Below are 20735 nucleotides of genomic sequence, written 5' to 3' on the forward strand. Positions count from 1 at the left end.
GATCGAACGAAGTACCCATTATCACAGAACTTTGATATTTCTAGCATACGAGATGGCAGCATTAATTAGTCGGAGTTAGTTGTCAAATCTTTGCTCCGTCGGTTCAAGCGTTAATTTCGCTATAAACTAGACAATACAATAACTCACTTACAGTGTATGCCACTCTTTCCATACTCAATGCAAAACTCTGTTGCATCCACCACATTAACTATTGCCTAATACTTCAAACAGTTAATAAATGGCAACGCACGTGAAATCTTATTTTTTTACATTTTAAAAAAATATCATTTTAACTACATTGCAATTGCTTCTTCTCTATAAATAAACACCTCCATACCAGGATGTAATCAAATTAGTATAGAGTGCACACACATGGAGGAAGAGAACGACATAACGTTGACATGGGAGAATTTGCAGGCTAGAGTTACAAGTGGAAAGAATAGAAAAATAATACTCAATGGTCTTACTGGTTATGCTCAACCAGGGAAGCTTTTGGCTATAATCGGTCCTTCTGGTTGTGGCAAATCAACACTTCTTGATGCGTTAGCAGGTTCATAAGTTCTTTTTCTAGTTCAGTAGAATTACAGGTTTCTTTCTTTTTTCTGCATGTGTGCTAGTTAGTAGTTACTATATATATATATATATAACAGTTGTGATGATATGATTGAAACAACGATGCAGGAAGATTGGGATCGAACATAAAGCAAACGGGGAAGATTCTAATCAATGGCCTCAAGCAAGAACTGGCGTACGGAACATCTGTAAGAGCTATACTCATCCTGAAAATAGCTACCAAGTTTTTGGTGGAAAAAAATAATGAGTGTGAAAAATGTGAAAGCAGGGGTATGTGACACAAGATGATGCGATGCTGTCATGTTTAACTGCTGGGGAAACGTTGTACTACTCAGCAGAACTCCAATTTCCAAACAGCATGTCTAAAGCTGAGAAGAAGGAAAGAGCAGATGCTACACTGAGAGAAATGGGTCTGCAAGATGCCATCAACACAAGGGTTGGAGGGTGGAGTTGTAAAGGTCTCAGTGGGGGACAGAAGCGCAGACTCAGCATTTGCGTTGAGATTCTAACACATCCCACACTCCTCTTCCTCGATGAACCAACCAGTGGCCTTGACAGTGCTGCTTCCTATTATGTTATGACTGGCATTGCAAGTCTCAATCTGAAGGATGGGATTCAAAGGACTATCGTTACTTCCATCCACCAGCCCAGCAGTGAGGTTTTCCAACTTTTTCATCATCTTTGTCTTCTCTCTTCAGGAGAGACTGTGTATTTTGGACCAGCCTCTGATGCAAATCAGGTTTACAAACTAAAATCCCTTGCAGTTCCACCTATATATTCACGTCAGCTTTGTATATATAGTCACACTTTTCCTTCTGTGCAGTTTTTTTCTTCAAATGGTTTTCCCTGCCCACCTCTCTACAATCCTTCAGATCACTACCTAAGGATCATAAATAGAGATTTCAATCAGGTACATTTTTGGCCAAACTTTGAGTCTGTTCCCTAGGTTTTACTTGGATTCTTTACGCACTTAGATACTGTTGTTTTTGTATTTATTTCCTACATATAGTAATGATATACAAAAGGTGCAGATAAAAATTTGACTTTGTTTAGTTGTTTTCAGGATGCTGACGAAGGAATTACCACTGAAGAAGCAACTAATATCCTTGTCAGTTCTTATAAGTCGTCTGAATATAGAAATCACGTTCAGAATGAAATAGCAAAAATAAGTGAAAACGTAAGTTTCACATTCAATTTATTCCTTCCATATAGAACGTATATATATATAGAGTTGAAACTTGTGGAAAAGAATATAAATTAATAAAAGCAGTAAGATATTTAATTCATATTCTTATATATGTCAAACATTATTCTGGAAACTCGATAAGTTGTGATGTGACTTATCACTTTGTTAATTTTGCATGGATGCGCGCCTAGGATTCTGGTGCAGTTGGAAGGAAGAAGATTCACGCTGCATTCCTTACTCAGTGTCTGGTTCTTCTGAGAAGATCTTCGAAGCAAATCTATCGTGATATAAGCAATTACTGGTTGCGTCTAACTGTCTTTATTGTAGTATCTGTAAGCTTGGGCTCTATCTTTTATCACGTTGGTGCAAGTATGAGATCAATTCAGGTAAAACTATAGAGAGCAAAATCTTGTTTTCGCTCGTAAAGCATATAAAATATCATTTATTTAACCCTAATGATTATTTGTTTTTATGAATCAATTTATTTAAGTTTGAGGTAGAAAGCTGATGTAGGTTTATTATAATATTCTTGTGCATGGTTCAGGAAAGAGGATCGCTGCTTTGTTTTTACGTTTCAGTTCTGTGTTTCATGACACTTGTCGGTGGATTCTCGCCGTTAATCGAGGAAATGAAGGTAAAGTAGTTGATCCATAACTTTGAAATTTCGCTGCAAATTGACTTTGGAGTAAACAATTTTTGATAGCAAGATTGTTCCATTTACCTTGTCAGGTGTTCAAGAGAGAGAGATTGAACGGACATTATGGTATAACAGCTTTTCTGGTAGGGAGCACATTTTCTGCTGTTCCTTACACACTATTGGTATCTTTCATTCCCGGAGCTATTGTTAATTATCTTTCTGGACTGCACAAAGGACTAGAGAACTTTGTATACTTTGCTTCTGTTCTATTTGCTATTGTGATGTGGGTTGAGAGCTTGATGATGGTTGTTGGGAGCATTTTTCCAAATTTTGTGATGGGTGTGATCACTGCTGGTGGAGTTGAAGGACTGATGATTTTGACAAGTGGATTCTACAGGCTGCCAAATGATCTTCCGAAACCACTGTGGAAATACCCTTTCTACCATGTTTCCTTCCTCAACTATGCTTTCCAAGGATTGTTAAAGAATGAATTTGAAGGATTAATGTTTTGTTCAGATGAGGATGGTGGTGCCAGAAGTCTTAATGGTAGAGATATTCTGGCTGAGACATGGCATGTGCAAATGGGTCATTCAAAGTGGGTTGATCTTGCTATCATGTTTGGTATGATTGTTCTGTATAGAGTTCTGTTCTTGGTGATCACTAAATGCAAGGAGAAATTGAAACATGTTCACATTGGCACTAGTGGTCCTCAAGCAAAAGTTTTCTCCAGAACCAACATTAATGATCTGTAGACAAGTGAAATGGAGAATTATGATGCTCACAGTCATCAACAGTTTCTGTCAGCGATAACCAGTTAATATGAGAGTTATATTAACACATCCAGAATGTTAAGTCACACCTACCCAAAGAAAGAGAGATTGTAATATAAGTAATAAAATCTGATAGAGCCGGAAAAGGCGAAATCGTAGATGTCAATTTAGTATTTGAAAATGATTGGTCGTGAATTCCATGCATTTGTTAGTAAGTAATTTTCTGTTAATGTTATTAAAGTTTATATAGTACTTTTTTAAATAAATGTTAAATATAATTTGATGCTCAAATTGAAGAAAAGTTAAAATAAGTTAAATTCCATATGCAAGACTATTGCAAGGCTATAAGTGAGTGTAATCATTAGATAGAAATGAGTAGGGATCACAATCCGATAGACTATATTTGTTGGTACACTATGGCTCTTGCTACACTAGCTCTTAAGAAAATATGTGAAGTCAATCGAGGACTTTAACTCTTGATTCGTCTAAATTCGTCATAGGTAACGTATATCTGGTTAGGGACATCAACGGGATAAATAAGATATGGGTAATAGTTATCCTAACCTTATTCATTGAATAAATATATGTGTCGTATTTATTTCGTTTTTACATCCGTGTGTGGGTATTCCTTATCAGGGACGGCTCAATGAATTGAAGATCTAAAGCAAACATAAAAAATTAGGCATTTTATTTAAAATTTATTTTTTAGGTATTTTTTTATGCAAAATTATTTATTGAATTGTTATAATTAATATCATTTAACATATCTTTCATAGATAATGTGGCTAATCCGTTTAATATTTCTTGAGACATTGTTAATCTTAAATAAGTTTTGATTATACTAGCTTTGAGAAACTCATTTCGACTGAAGTAACTGATACTAACCAAAATTGTTAAGATTATTCTATAAGCTATATATTCATTTGAAAAAAAAGAATTATTATTTTTTATATAATTAAGAATGTCAATTGGTTTATCATTTTCCAAACTTATAATTTTCCTTAAGATATTTAATTTTGAAAATAAATCAAATCCATCAATATCCAATAAATTATAATATTTTAAAGATTTTTCAAGTTTTAAGCATTTTTCTTTCAAAAATGTATAATCTAGTGACTTTTACTTTTAACACTAAATCGAAAACAAACAAATATCTTCATATATTTTAAATTGTTCAAATTTATTGATAGCTCCTGTTTGATAGCTCCTGTTTGTGATGCAATTAAAGCCTCAATTCTTGTCTTTGTTTGGATTTTTGAATAGTCTGAATCAAATTTTCTAGTTGACATATCTATATATTTTTCTATGAAATAAAAAATTATAATATATAAAACACTACTAAAGATAAATATATAAAACGAATGAATTAAAACAATAAAACATGGTTTTGATTGTCAAGAAAATAAACTCGATAACTTGTAATATCTTGAAGTCTCAAGTCTCTTTTTCGTTCTTAAGTCTCAATTTTTTCACAAACCTATAAAGTTGTTTATTTTAAGATTTATCATTAATAAAAATAATTTAAAAAAATTATTTTTCTTCTCAACGCGATAGTAAGTCTTTTTTTTCCTAAACTTGAATTATTTTTCTACAAAAAAACTCAAATTTGAATTATGCTTCAATTAATCTATTATTCATCAACAAATATTAAACCGTAATCTAATTAATAGTTTTGAAGAAAAATTCAGTTTCTGGTCAACATATATGCAAAAAAAAAAACACTATCAAAACCCGTAAATCGAAAAGTATCAAAAAACAAAATTGGACAAGAGAAACACATTTTTAATTCTAATACAAATTCAAAACGAAATTAAAATAACAACAATACAAATAGAAAGAAAAAACATACTAACCAGGAATGAGGATGAAAAAATTGGTACACACGGGTAACATGAGATTAAAGAGATTTAAGGAATGTAATATGTCAAAACCCTGCAAATAGGACTCTTAGTAGAGAAGAAAGGTAGGATAGGCAAGAGAAGTCATAGAGAGATGAGAGAAGAAGAAAATATAATCCATATTAATTATAAGAGAATAAAAATAACTAATTATTCTCTTTCTTGTCAACAAAATTTTAATTTACTAAAAGAATGTTTAACTCATTAATTATCATTTTTTACTACCAATAAAAATTAATTAATTGTATAATTAACTTAGTAGAGTTATATTGGTAATAAAATATTTTTTCGAGGCCTTTTTATATTAAACATAATTGTATAATTTTTTAATAGAGGTATATTAATTAGTACTAAAAAATATTGAGGCCTTTTTTTCTTAAACATAATTTTATAATTAATTTAATAGAGAAATATTACTAGTAAAAAATTAAGGCCTTCTTTACCTTGAGGCCTAAAGCGAGTGTTTCATTTGCTTTACCCTTGAGTCAGTCCTATTTATGCGAGTATTCGCATAATTTTTTAATATCCACGGGTACTTGTGGGTATTTACAAAAAACAAATTAAAATATGTAACAAGATATTTTGACCATAAATTCAAATAAAATACAATACATAACATTGTAAATTTCAAATAAGTCTAATAACCCATTTAAATAGTGTTGAATGATAGTTTAAAAAAACATGTAGATTTTTTAAAAATAATTGAGAAAAAATAATTCATTCAAAATAAATGTGTTAATTTTTTATCATGTTTTTTTAATTTGTTTATAATTTAAATTAGACTGTAACAGGTACGAGTATCCACAGGTATGAATATTATGATACGCGTACCCACTCTGTTAACGTGCGGGTATAAAAAATATTTATACATGTTACTTGGAGGTATCCATTTACAACATTCATTTCCTACTCATTGCAAATTCTATTCGTGGGTTCATATTTTTTTTACATCCCTACACCTTGCATAGGTCCATGACGGGTCAACGCGGGTTGTCTGGCGTAACCCGAATAAAATTTGTCATATTTTAATCTCTATATCAAACAAAACTATTTTATTTTAGTATTCCTTTACTTCATGTTTGAATTCCTAAATCAATTCTCTTGCTTGTCTTTGGTATTGATTAATTGCTATAATTATTTGGTAACTTGGACAATATTTTATATTTCATTATTCATGAAAGGTTTCATGTTGAAATATTTATTTAATGTGAATCTTAATCTTATTTTACTTAGTTTATTTCAATTTTATTGTTAATTTTAGACTCATGGGTGCAATAAAGATGTAAAACATTAAAACAAGGTTATTGTTATAACATTTGTATAAAAAAAATAAAGATTTGTTTATGCGAGCCAATCATTATATAGGATGGACCAAGAAACCTAAAACCCTCAATAAATGAGGCATTGTCATCCTAGAAATGAGAAAGTTACATCTTGTAAATAAAGTGTTAGGCTGATGAAAATAATACGTCTTGAAAAGTCTCATATCACCTAGGATAAACTAGAAGTGAATGTTAATGACTACATAATGAGCTCTAATAAATCCATCATGTTCATTGCCTGAAGTCAAAAATACTTTGATCTAGTGTTTGACTTTTCTTATTCTCTTGTAGTTGAGTGTTGTGAGTTATAGCTAAATTCTTGCTTTGGAAAGTGTGGTGTACTTAGAGTCAAAGGGTTGAGAGTGTTTTCTGTGTGTTGTACAAATTTGCAAATAGTGATTATTCTTTGTGGTCGTGGTTTTTCTCCGTATATGAAATTTCCACGTTATATTTTTGTGTTCCTTGTTTTTATCTTATTTCTCTTTTAATAGGATGCTTCTTGGAGGTAAAGACAGTAATGTTCTTAATTGATGATGCATTTTTCCTAACAAGTGGTATCAGACCTATGGTTCGAAAGGATTTTTCTTAGTATGCTCTGCGGTTGCAGCATAGTATGATCTTCCAAATAAAAAAAAATTAATTCCTTGTTGTTGGAGAATCATCTTTGTTTGCTAAAATTGCAATGAGAAATTTGATGGAAGGATCATTGTTAGCGTCGTGTTGACATGCTAAATCTACAGTTGGGTTCGTGGAGGTGCAAGGATTGTGAGTCACGTTGATCTGTAGTGGAGTTTGCGTGCGGTGAGAGGCTCCTGGATATGCAAAGGAGGATTGTTCTTTCCCTCAACAAATTTAGTCTAGCTCAACAAATTTAGAATAAATAGTTAGGCATTGTATATCTTTGATAAATAAAGTACTTAATTATATGACGTCTTTAGAATTATGGTCCTTAGAGTATTGTTAATCTAAATTAATCTTGTATGAAATGTTATACTTATTGTTAGTTAGCCCTCACCTTGTATTTGGATGAGAAATTTCAACAATTTCAAAAAATCAAAATACTTAGTAATTTAACTATTTACAATTGAATTCTCTTTATTTCTTAAATAATTATTAAATAATTAGTTTGAATGAAGTAATTGAAATATTTTAAATTTTAATTTTCTTGTTTGGATAAAATAATTTAATTTTTATTTTATAGTGAACTCAACTCTACCTTTGAGTCTAACTTAACTTAGCCCGACTTTCAATTTGATACGACTCATTTTGACTTTTGGTTCAAGTCGACCTTCGACTTAACTCGACCTTCGACCTAATTCGGATTGGACCAACTTGACCTTCAACTTAGGTCAGACCAGCTCGACTAATTTCCCTTGATCCAAACAAAATATCCAAATAAATGAATTACTCTTTTAAATTGTCTTATCTAAACACATCATCAAGACTTTAATTCCTGGAGGAAGATATAAATATTTGAGATTCATGCTTTAGTATTGTTTTCTTTTCAAGCAAGGAAACATCAAATAATTGCTTGTTAAGTCTATCCCTTACAATATTCAAATCATAGAACGGGATAATCTTAAGGGGACATTAATGCACCTCTAAGGTTTGAGTCCCTTAAAGAAAAAATATTACGCATTCTTAAAAGAAGGGACGAAATACAATTTTAATTAATAATTTGATCAAAAACAACATTTAACCCTAAAAAAAGTAAAATACATATAATTCTGAGATATTTCACTTGCTTAATATAAAAACAATTATAATGAATATTTTTTTTGTTAACTTATATAATTATTGTTAAATTATTTTTACCTTTGGTTAATGTAAATACTATATTTTTAAAATTTTCATGATTAGTATGGCTTGTTAAATATCTTAACAAATTAAAATAGAGTGAGTTAACAATGAAAAAGTCAAATTTAGAGAAAAGTATAATCTTCATATCATTAATTTGGATTTTTCTTTTAAATATACAAATGTTTCGAACAAATAGTATTGTTAGTTAATAATCATTATTAATATATGAAAATTTAAAGGAATTTGAACACTTATATTATTTAATAATTTTCTTAGAGCATAAACATAGTTGTAATTATTGTAAAATTATAAGATTATATGACAATTTTTGTGATTTAAATTTAACGTATAACCGACATGGTAAAATCATTAAATTTGAAATGTAATTCATCATTTTTTAAAAAAAGATATTAGAATTTCAGATTTTATTGAGTATTATAAATCACAACATCATTTAATTAAAAATTAAAAAAATTACATTCTTTTTTTCTTACATTACCTATTCACTTTCTTAAGTAAATGAAATTGCAACAAAAAGATATTCCATTGTTAATTAATAAATTATACATATAATAATTAATTTTATAATTCGTGTTACGATTTGACCGATTATCACTCTAATCATAAATTCAATTTTATCTATCGTGTTTCTTAGTAAATCATTATCTTATTTTTATTTTTTGTCATTAGTGAGCAAATAAGAAAATAAGATACTAATCCTTTCTACTAACATGTTTTTCACTATCTAGAAAAATGTAATCGACCTGACATCGAGACATAGTTACAAATAAGGATAATAATATGAGTTTTGTTTGGTGAGCCGACTTATATATTTGGTTAAAAAATGTGGAGTTGGTTGAGACATTGAGCTCATTAACATGCAAAAGTCTAGTTTGCACAGTTCGTAGTTTGTATAGGCTGGTTCATGGCTCACGCGATCAGGTCTGCAGGTTTGTATAAAAAATTTTTTATTTATGTATATTGGTTGATTTTCTTTTGAAACTTTTTTTTTTGAACTTTTACATGAACCTTCCAAATTTTTGTATAAGTGGAAAAGAAAAATATTATATACTTTTGAATGTGATGAAAATGTTAAATTATTAATTTATCATCCAACTTCCCAAAGTCTTTACTTAATTTTGTGAATTTCTTAAAATTTTTCAATTTGTTGAAAATGTGGGACGAATCTAACTTTTCAGTCTGCGTTGAAAATACGGACGGGCTAGGTCAACCAGCATTTTTGCGAGCCAAGTGTGATGCGGGTCTAAACAGATCAGACCGGTCTGCATTACCATCCCTAATTATAAGCATACTAAACCTACACATAAATTTATCATAGAACAAATTAAAAAAAAATATTTTAACAAATTTTGACAATTTTCTCTTATAATATGATATGACATTTTTTAAATGGTTTTAAAATATAAAAAAATAAAAAAATAAAAAATAAAAAATGGAGAGTCACTCAAAAGATGTCATCTCAAATTGTAAGAGTAAATTGTTAAAATTTAATTATTAAAAAAATAATTTTCCTAAAAAACATTAAATATATAAAATAAAATTTATTTAAATATCTATAATAATACACACGTATTACGGCCGGATACCATAGTTTACCGAAAGGCATTTGATTGAGAGCTCTGTTTCCTTTATCTGCAGAAAGACGTTATAGTAACTCAAATGTTGGAATTTGACTTTAATGCTTAAGAAGATATTCATTATTTCATCTACTGCTAAATTCTAGTATTCAAGACCATTTATGGCACCTCGACTGCAGTGCACTTTATTCTCAATGGTGGTATTTGGTATCATTTATTGTGGGACTTATATCAAATTTGTATTTCTATTTCTTATCCAAAGATGACTTTTTTTATACGTGAAGAATGCTAAGAGAGTTCTAAGATATTGATCAAGAAAAATTAATTTATATTGATTTTTTTATTTTTATATTAAAAGTTAAAATAATTGAATATATTACTTAACATAAATGTATATAATAAATTTTATGAAAATAAAAATACTTTTTTAAATTTGTAGATAATAATATAACATAAATGTATATAATAAATTTTATGAAAATAAAAATACTTTTTTAAATTTGTAGATAATAATATAGAAGAATGAATTTGAAATTTTTAAATTCTTACTAAAAAAAATAAAAGTATCTCTGGTGGCATTTCAAGAGTCTCTCAGAGTAAAAATTTCAAATGCGAAGATCGTAAACCTTTGAAAGACATGTTTTTAAGTTTTACAAAAAAAAAAAAAAAAACAAGATCTTCGGTGTTGAAATTATTACACTTTTTTTGTGGAAGAATTTTGTCTTTCTACTACTCCTTCAAATTAATTTTCCTTTTTTGCTGGAAAAGATTATCGAGAAGTCAGAGAAAGAAAATTCGATGAAGTCTCAAATTGATATTTTAGTTTTTTTTTATAAATTTTTAGATGTTTAACACTATTTTTTATATTTTTTTACTGGTTGTTATGTTAATTTAAACTTCCTTATGTTTAATTATATTTAATTTTTAACAACATTAAAACATAGTTATTTTATTATTTAATTATTTTCTAACTTTGATCGATGAACATCAAATAACATATGAAACTCACATGTACAATACTTGTGGACAGTTTTATCCTTTAAATAAAATAAAAATGCATTAATGATGATTATGTCAAATTTAATTTAATATTGTACTTATCTATATTTTTTTTTATAGAGTTTAATTACCTTAACCAGTGTTCTTAGAACACTGATTAGCAAGACCCTTCATATATTTACTACATTTTTCTAATGTTGTGTCTGATAGATGGACGGAAAGAAGTTGGTCAAAAAGGTTTTTTCTTTTTTTAAGAATTGATATTTCTTTTTTATGACATATATACTCTTTTGAATTATGTTATGAATATTGTATTCTTAAAATATTATAACATTTGTATTTGTCTATATTTCATAAGTTGACTAATTAATTATATTGTAAGAATATGTTTGTTGGTGACATGTGTAATGTTCCATGTAACGTAGTCTAATTTTTTTTATTTAATAATGATTTAGAAAGTAATTATTTTTTACTTAATCTAAATAAAAATAATGAGATATAAAACATAGATTTATATGAATCCTATAATTATAATGTTTACATTTTAACTTTCTACATATAGATTTTGATAAAAGACTATCTTACATTCTATATAAAATAACTTAAAAAGTACTTATGACAAATATAAAGAGCAAGAGATTAAAAGAACAAACCAATTCAAGACTTGTAATGTTATAAATAAAATGAAAATTTAAAAGATATAAAGATCATGTCTTGGAGTATTTTTGTAAATTAAAATTTTAAGCTTTTAAAATGTCTCTAAGTTATTTTCATTTTGTAAGTTAGTTGGGCGAACAATTTGTTTCTATTGTTAATTTTCAAGTTATTTTAGGTCCGATATCTTTAAGCCTTTCTTGAGGATTTCATAGGTTGTTTAAACATGTTGAGCTGAACTCCATGTCATGAACTATCTATCGAAATTTCAGCCTTATCCAATAGTCAACGTTCTACAACTTGCGCCTAACGCCCTACACTTGCAATACTCATGCCCAATACCCATTCTATAGTGCCTAACGGTTTCGTGATTGTATCTCTGCTATGATGGTGGCGCCCAATAATTCAAAAATACGTTTAGTGAAAATTCATAAATCAAGGACACTCCATAATACATATCTTATGGTTTTAAACATATTCCATCATACTTTATTATCCAAAACGTGATATAATCCCTCAACATAAATTATGCATTAATAAAAATTCTAATAGCTTTTGAGCTCTTATTTCATGTTGACTACTCTACTCCAAGCCCATTAGAATTTGTCTAAAACAAAAACATTACTAATGAGAGTTGAACCTAATATTTTCCATATGTTATTCAAGTAATTCAACCAAGTAAGCTACAAAACTTATTTTGTCATTTTACTCATTCTAAAAATTATATTTTACACTTAACTCATATTTTTGTTATTCTAAAAACTAATTTTTTCTAGAATCTTTCATTAAGTGTTGTCACAACTAGCTTAAGCTATCCTTATATTCTATATTAAGAGCGCTTTGCTTGTGTCTTTTGCTCGGTTCACACATTTTTCTTTTAACGGTCAGCATATTTTAGAGACTAATTAATCGATCAATTTTATTTATTTTATTTGTAATAATAATTATTTTTGTAATCAATAATTTGTTATTTAATAAATTGATATTTAAATTAGTTATTATTATGACTAATAATGTAATTTACAATTGATATTAAAATTCGTTGTTAATAAAAAAAATATATAATATTACATTATTAACGTAGTTTGTAAAACATTTTAACAAATTACAATAGTAAGTTAACACGGGAAAAGGAAAATTTGTAGATAAGTATATTTTATAATGTCAACTTATTAATTTAGACTTTTCTTTTAAACAGAAAAATGTTTCGTGCAAAAAATATAATCTTTATTAATATATGAAAAGTTAAGAGGAATTTTGACACTCACATTTAGCGTTACGGATGTTTTATATATTAAATATATTTGTAGTTTTTAAATTTGAACCTAAAATTAAAATATTTAGGTTTTAAATTTGAACGGAAAGTAAAATTTATTTTTATTCAAAATTTTGCACATATTAAATACAAAATTTTAAAAATAAATAAATATCATTATTTTAATTTAAAAATATTAATTTTATTGAACTTACTAAAGTTTTTCGAAGTTAACATTTGAATTAAGATGTAATAAATATGGTGTAAACCACTTTAACGTAATCCTAATATACAAATATATCTATCTACTTTAAAAATTTAAAATAAAAATAAATTTAAATTTGACGTCATAATTTACCGACAAAAACCGTATTTCACCCACATTTTATCAATCGACCCAAGACAATTTGAGAGCTCTCTTTTCTTTATCTGCGTCTGCAGATACACGTTACTATAGTTATTCGGATGTTGGAATTTGACTTTAATGCAAGCAGAGATATTTGTTCCTTCATCTACTACTGAATTCCAGTATTCAAGACCATTGATGGCACCTCGACTGCAGTGCACTTTATTCTCAATGATATGATGATATTTGGTATCACTCATTTATTTATTGTGGTATTTTAGGTATATCAACTTTATAATTTCTACTTATATTTTATATAAGGATATTTTATTTTTTATACTTACTAGATATTTTCAATGTTGTGTTTGATTGAGCGATGGAATGAAGTTGGTCAAAGGGCTGTTTTTTATTTGAAGAAATGAGATTCATACACACTTGTTCTTGTTAGGAATTTGAAGCGAGTCTTTTGACATATTTTTAGATAGGTGATAAAATTTTTATGGTCTGATAAATTTTGGTTGAATACTCTAAAAGGTTAGAATACAGAGAATGATTAATATGTATAAGACTCTTTCATATTTAAGTGAGTATAAGATTGTAATTTTTTTTTTTTTATAAATGAGTTTGAGTGATTATTTTCAAAAGAGAGTATTTTATGGAATAAATAATGTGTATTATAGGATTTCTTTAAATCTTGAACCCATATGATAAAAAGGCAATGTTAACATTATAACATCTAATCTCAAATAAGTATAATAATAATAATGTTATATATTACTTGAAATAAATATAATAAGGTGATATATTACTTGATATACTAAATATTTTGTTAATATTTTGTAAGAGAATATTAGTATGTAATATGTTAATATTTAGTATTAAGACATGATCGAAGTGTCAAGATTATCATTACTACCATTAATATACAAATATCTTTTCCAATAGGTGAATCTGAGAATATTTTATGATCATAAGGTTGATTGGGCCTTATTGGGCCACACACCTATTGGGCTAGGTAGGTACATAAGCCTTCTAGTCTTAGGAGTTTGATCAACATATACGTCGTGCTCATTTTAGCCAAGTTGTGAATGGCTTATAATGTTTGTTGTAGGTGGACCAACCTCAATGCCAAGTTATGTAAGGTCGTTCTTGACCATTGATGGATTACTCGATTTGGGTTGTTGCCTTGCGTGGGCATGATGACATCTTGTCTAATGAATTCTGTGTTGCCAGACTGGACAAATTTTAAGTGAACTATGGAGTTGAACATAGTTTGTCATGTGTTGCTGATCTGGGTAGACTTTAGGGCGTGATGCCGATCATGGCAGGCTTCGGGATGTGTTGTCGATCATGACAAGTTTTCGGGCATGATGTTGATCATGGTAGTCTTTAGGACATGTTACTAATCATGACAGCCTTTAGGACATACTACCAATCATGGCAATCTTTAGGACATGCTGTTGATCATGGCAGACTTTAGTATGTTCTGCCAAGTTGGACAAGCTTTGGTATGTGTTGCCGAGTTGGGCTTAATTTTTGTTACCGTCTAGGTAACTCATTTGTCATGTTTGTGGGCTTATGTTGTCATCTAGGTAACTCGTTTGCCATGTTTGTAGGCTTTTGTTAATGTTTAAATAACTCGATCCCTTGCTCAGGAGGGCTTAATGATTATCGTTACTAGTTTAAGTAACTCAGTGCCTCAATCTGGAGGACTTTATGATTAAGGTGTCTCTCTTTAGAGGGATTTCCAATTAAAGTGCCTCACTTTATAGGGCTAAATGTTACTAGTTCAAGTAACTTGGTTCCTCTCTTTAGAGGGCTTAATGATTAAGGTGCCTCATTCTGGTGGGATTTTCAACTAAAGTGCCTCACTCTAAAGGGCTTAATGTTACTAGCTCAAGTAACTTGGTGATCTCTTAGGAGGGCTTTATGATTAAGGTGTCTCACTCTAGATGGCTTCTTTTTTTTATTATTATTAAAGTGTCTCACTCTAGAGGGCGTATGGTTACTAAGTTCAAGTAGCTTGGTGCTTCTCTTCGAAGGGCTTTATGATTAAGTTACCTAAATATGGAAGGCTTTTCGATTAAAATGTTTCACTCTATATGGCTTTTCGATTAAAGTGCCTCAGTCTAGAGGGCTTAATATTACTAGTTCAAGTAAGCCAATGCCTTTCTCTAGAGGGCTTTATGATTAAGGTACCTCACTCTAGAGGACTTTTCTATTAAAGTTAGGGATGGCAAAATGGGTCGAGCCCGATGGGCCGGCCTGCCAGCCCGTCAGTAAATACATGGGCCGGGTCCAGAAATTCAGCCCGCCAACCCGAGACAGCCCAGCCCGTCAAGTCTGCAGGTCCGTCGGGCCAACCCGCGGGCCAAAACGGGCCAGCCCGCGGCCCGTATCACTTAATAAAAAAAACAGCACGTTCACATTTTTTTCAGTATCCCTCCCTCACACACACTCTGCGCCCAGACACCTCACACACTCTGCGATTGCGTCTCTTCTTCTCGACTCTTCTCTGCGCTCACTTCTCCTCCTCCCACGGCGTCGCTGGCCACCACGTCGCCGCTGGCCATACCCGCTTCTCCTCCACCGTGACATCCACCACGTCGCTGGCAGCAACGAGAAAACAGCATCCACAACTACCGCGAAAACAGCGGAGCCACCGTCGGACTGCGATTGGTGAACGATTCCGACCGCTACGACCACCGCGAAGACATGTATGTTCCTAATTTGCGTTCTGGTTCCATTTCTCCCGATTTGTAACCTAAAATCCCGATTTTCCTAACCCTAAATTTGTGATTTTGTGATTTCCGACCACCACGACCCATTATGTGATTTCCGATTTGTGATTTCCGACCACCACGACCTGTTAATCGATGTTCATCCTTAAATCTTCCCCAATTTCAACTTCGTAGCTGCTGCCGTTAATCACTTGCAACGTTCCGGTTCCATTTCAACTTCTTAGCGTTCTGGTTCCATTGCAGGGCTATTTGTGTTGTGATAATTTTCTTGTTTAATAGATCATTGTTGTTGTATTCTTAATTGCAGGAGAATTTCTTTTGGTAATATAAAATTGGGACATTATTCAGTCAACTGAATTTGAAATGAAAAATATTAAAATCTGATTGGGCCGGGCCGGCCCGCTAGCCCGTCAACCCGCCAGCCCACGGGCTGGGCTCAGAAACACAACCCGTTTTACCATGTTGGGTCAGCCCGGCCTGGCCCGTTTAATACGAGCCAAAAACGGGCCGGGTCAAAACGGGTCGAGCTGGCCCGTTTTGACACCCCTAATTAAAGTGCCTCACTTTGGAGGGCTTAATGTAAGTAGTTCAAGTAACTTGGTACCTCTCTCTATAGGGCTTAATGATGAAGGCTGGTGTAAGTGGGACCATCCAAATTTTCAATTGTGCGATGCATAAAAGTTTTTAAAAGATAAATATTGTTAAAGGTTTACTGAGTAGGTTGCTAGGAAAGAAAAATGAGTTACAATGGACAAACTTAAGAACTTTATCTTTCCTAACCAAAGCTTTCCTCAGACTCATATTTTTTATTTGATGAAACATCCTTCGCTATGATACTGACACTCCGTTAGAGAATATTATACAATTTCTTCTTGTACCTGGTGCGTATCGATCTACCAACATTCTGATGCATTGAGGATTATATGATTGTCGTTATTGAGACCAATTTGTATGTTATCATCATTGTGAGCTTTATCATAGCTTCATCTTCGAGTCGAATTGTTAGGCTTTCAAGAGCCAAGCTATTGTAGTACTTTTAGAAAATTTTAAGTATTTACCAGATTGTTCCTAGATATATTTCAATACAAATAGTTGGAGTAGATGATTTCCTTTTATGTTGATGTGTGTATGGATTAATGCATGCACCAAACTATTATAGATTGGGATGCATCTTAAGCAACCTCCATATTGCCATAGTGGTGATTTAATGGCATTAGTATCGCATCCTGACTAGTGTGAAAATGTCACTTTCCACAATCAATGGTAAGTTGAATTCACAAAAGGAAGAGTATAACATGGTTAGAAGCAAAATGATGGAAAAGAAGCCATTAATGTTGGTGTGTAGCTCAACTATGTTAACTTAAGCTTTGGTGAAGTCGTTGTCGAAAGGAATGCCACTGGTAGGCAATTAAGTGGTAGCATAAAGTCAAGACTTAATAGTGAATTTGGTTGTTGTCATCTTCAACCATTGTAGTATGTTGCACAACTCCACCATAAGGGTTACCAATTTGAGCCAAGAGCATGAGATCAATAGTGAAAACCCAAATGGAGTAACCAACTTGATTAAGATCAAGAAGGTGATGAAAGGGCGACATGACTTGTGATACATGTGCAAATCCAATTATGACAACTTTTAAAGGAGTCCCTTAGTGTCTACACACCTTTTCGCTAGGAAGCTGCCACACTCTTCGATTTGAGTGGCAATATCGTCATCGTCAGGTTATTTGTATGAATTTGAGTTTAATAAAGAGCTTTGTTGTAACAGAGATCAACCTAGATTTCATGCGAGTTTGAGAAGATCACCACAACATCGACATTATTGTTTTGAAGAGCACTTTGATTTGTGGCAAGTACTCCACGTTGTAGTTTAGTTCATACCACATGAATCTTCTCCTTCCCAACTTCACAAAATTGAGAAAAACATGTGTTGGGAAGCGAACTATGGCATATACTAGTGTTAATTTCTTTAGGTCTTTTGGTGAGGTGGCCACAATCTTTTAGGTAATATCAGGCATTGCTACTCAATGTTCACAAGGAGCTTGTAGTTGTCAACATCAAGCCCCACATCGTCTAAGATGTGGCTACTATTCCTGCATTTGTCATGCACAATCTTGTCATAGTCAAGTTTGACCTTGGTGGTGATTTCTCTTAAGACCATGACCAAGTTGGTTTTGGTGCTTTGTGATTAGCACTTTTCAACATCTTCCAATATAAGATCATCATGAACTTATGAATGAGATGCAAGACTTCATGTAGAATGCTGCAAACAAAATGCGGGTGTGTTGCTTTCTCTTGGGTGAGCATGAAGACCACATATGGCAATGAGTGTCGCAAGAATTGGCATATAGGTTATATAGACAAAAAAAGGATAATGAAGATTTGGCAGATTGGAGTATATGGATTCCCCCTACTTAAACTGTCTTTTTGTTCGAGTCACGACACTTTTAATGTTTATGCAAAAAGTGATTACTCGTTGGCGAACAAGTCTTCCTCGTGAGGCGATCACGTCTCCATCCTTGGGCGAGTGACTCCAGGAAGCTGCTAGCAATTCTTCTTCAATCTTCCATTTTCCTACAAAAGTTCACAAATAACAAAGTAAACCAGTCTTTGAAGAATAATTACAAAGTCCTAAATTCTTTTATGGAATTAACACAAAATACATGAATAAAAGATAGTTAAAAGGTTCTAATAAGTGTAAATAATAATTAATTATCACACTTATTAGTGCCCGTTCAAAATGATGACATCAAACACCTCCAATTCCAATTTCCATAATTAAAGAAAATAACATTGATGTATCATAATATGACTTTGGTTTCTTTGTGTTGGATGGATTAACATCATGTGTCCACTATTGAAACTTGTATACCACTTATTGAGATTAGTGTATTTTAAACCACAAATGCCCATGATAATAATAGTAAAATAATTATCAGTAGCGATGAACTTGCTCATCTTAATAATGAGTAATCACATTAGGTAAGGATAGTATCAAATGTGGAGCATGAAAAATTTTACTCGTGCCCTATAGTGGGCGCTTAATGTTCTTACTAGGAACTTGAAGCGAGCCTTTAGACAAGTGGCAAGATCTCAATGGCCTAATGGATCTTGGTTGAATGCTCTTGATGGTTGGAACAAAGGGAAAATCCACCTGCAAAAGACTTTCCAACACTCAAGTCAGTAAGAGAGTAAAGATCTTTTCAGAGAGAATGAGTTTGAGTGATTGTTTTCAGAGTGAGTATTCCTGAGGGTTGGAACAAAGGAGAAAATCCACCTACAAAAAACTCTTAAATGCGTAAGTCAGTAAAATAATAAGGATCTTTTCAAAGAGAATGAGTTTGAGTGATTGTTTTCAGAGTGAGTATTCCATGGAGGATATTGGGTGTATTTATAAGGCCTCTCTAGGCCTTGGACCCATATGATAAAATGACAATATTAACAATATAACAACTAACTTGAAATAAGTACAATAGCAATAATGTAACATATTACCTGAAATAAATATAATAAGGTGAATATTACCTGATATACTAATTATTATGTTCATATTTAGTATAAGGGAATATTAGAATGTAATAATTAATATTTAGTATTAGGACGTGATCAAACTGCTGAGATTATCATGATTATCGTTAATATATGGATATCTTCAATAGGTGAATCTGAGAATATTTTGTGATCATAACGCTGATTGGGCCGACACCTATTGGACCAGGTAGGTACAAGACTCATTTGAATTATTTTACCCATACTTTAGTTTTACAATATTATAAAATTTGTATTTAGCTATATTTTACAAGTTGATTAATTGATTAGATATTTTAATATATTATTATACGAAGAAGTTGATACAACAATACATGTTATTGTAAGATGAAGCTTTTGTGAATGATGTATCTATCGACCACTTTATAATTGATCACGTTTTTGTGATGAACAATGGGGCCCCGTCATACAAGTTGCTAGGAGTCCCTCTAGTCGAATCAATAGAAGTCCCAATAGAAGTTGACTGACCTGGCTCTTCAATTGACGATCTACTGTTCCCTCTTACTTGCAGATGCCCATGCTTTGATTCGCCCTAGCCAGTGATGAATCCCCAGTAAGATCGAAGTCTTTCATTCCTCCTCCCTTCAGTCCAGTTTGAACCCGTCCCAGCAACGAAGACCTTCCTACTGCAAGGTGAGGCTCCACCCTTCCCCTAGAATCCACTCCGGGCTTTTAGGAATGGGAGCAGCTAGTCCAACTTCTTGAGCTGCCGAGATATTGAACAATGAACATTTGAGCAAGCTACCTTGCCTCACCCTGAGATAAGAGGGAAGGTCGATTTGACTCTAATCCTGGACCTGATCTTGAATCCTACACCGGTTAATGATGCGATGGGATAAGTTTTTTTTTTCATTTTGCTGGCCCGCTCGTCCATGCCCAATCCCAATGGACAAACCTCTGATCCACCCCTAGCTCTAGAATCCACCCGTCCCAGTCCCTGAAAGCCCTCCTATCCTTGGCCTAAACTAAACAAAACTTCTTCCTAAGAATTAACACAACCACCTTCGGACAAAACCACCTCTGGTTAGTCTAATCTTCCAACATTTCAAAACACCTTTGTTTTTTCGTGCTTTCTATTTTGTTCACACATTCTTCTTTTCACAACTTTCAAAAAGGAGTCACCTTTCATTTTCTCAATGAGAAAGCACGAGAAAACAAAGGTGACTCTTTTATGCACTTGAATTTTACATTGTTATTATGATTTAATGAGCGGTTAAAATGAAATTATTATAATATGAAATATAACTGACAAAAGTTACAAAATAGGTTATGGTCCCCATTTAAAGAGAATGTAGCATTACATATTGTAATAAAATTTTATTTTACATTACATACTTAAGTTCATTTACATTTGCTAAGATCACATATCGTATCTATTGATATCATTATCTATATACTCAATGGCAAATT

General features: G+C 31.7%; 1 protein-coding gene across 1 annotated transcript; it reads left to right on the forward strand.

The window, feature by feature from the left end:
* The first annotated feature begins 334 nt into the window (after positions 1-334).
* On the forward strand, positions 335-3428 carry LOC114176690 (ABC transporter G family member 11-like). The gene is made up of 8 exons (XM_028061803.1): positions 335-550; positions 682-761; positions 842-1312; positions 1397-1483; positions 1637-1750; positions 1951-2145; positions 2304-2393; positions 2489-3428. The coding sequence occupies exons 1-8, from the start codon at positions 373-375 to the stop codon at positions 3146-3148; spliced, it is 1875 nt and encodes a 624-aa protein (XP_027917604.1). The 5' UTR covers positions 335-372; the 3' UTR covers positions 3149-3428.
* Positions 3429-20735: the final 17307 nt, after the last annotated feature.

This window comes from Vigna unguiculata, chromosome 3, assembly GCF_004118075.2.
Source record: "Vigna unguiculata cultivar IT97K-499-35 chromosome 3, ASM411807v1, whole genome shotgun sequence".
NCBI classification, from domain to species: domain Eukaryota; kingdom Viridiplantae; phylum Streptophyta; class Magnoliopsida; order Fabales; family Fabaceae; genus Vigna; species Vigna unguiculata.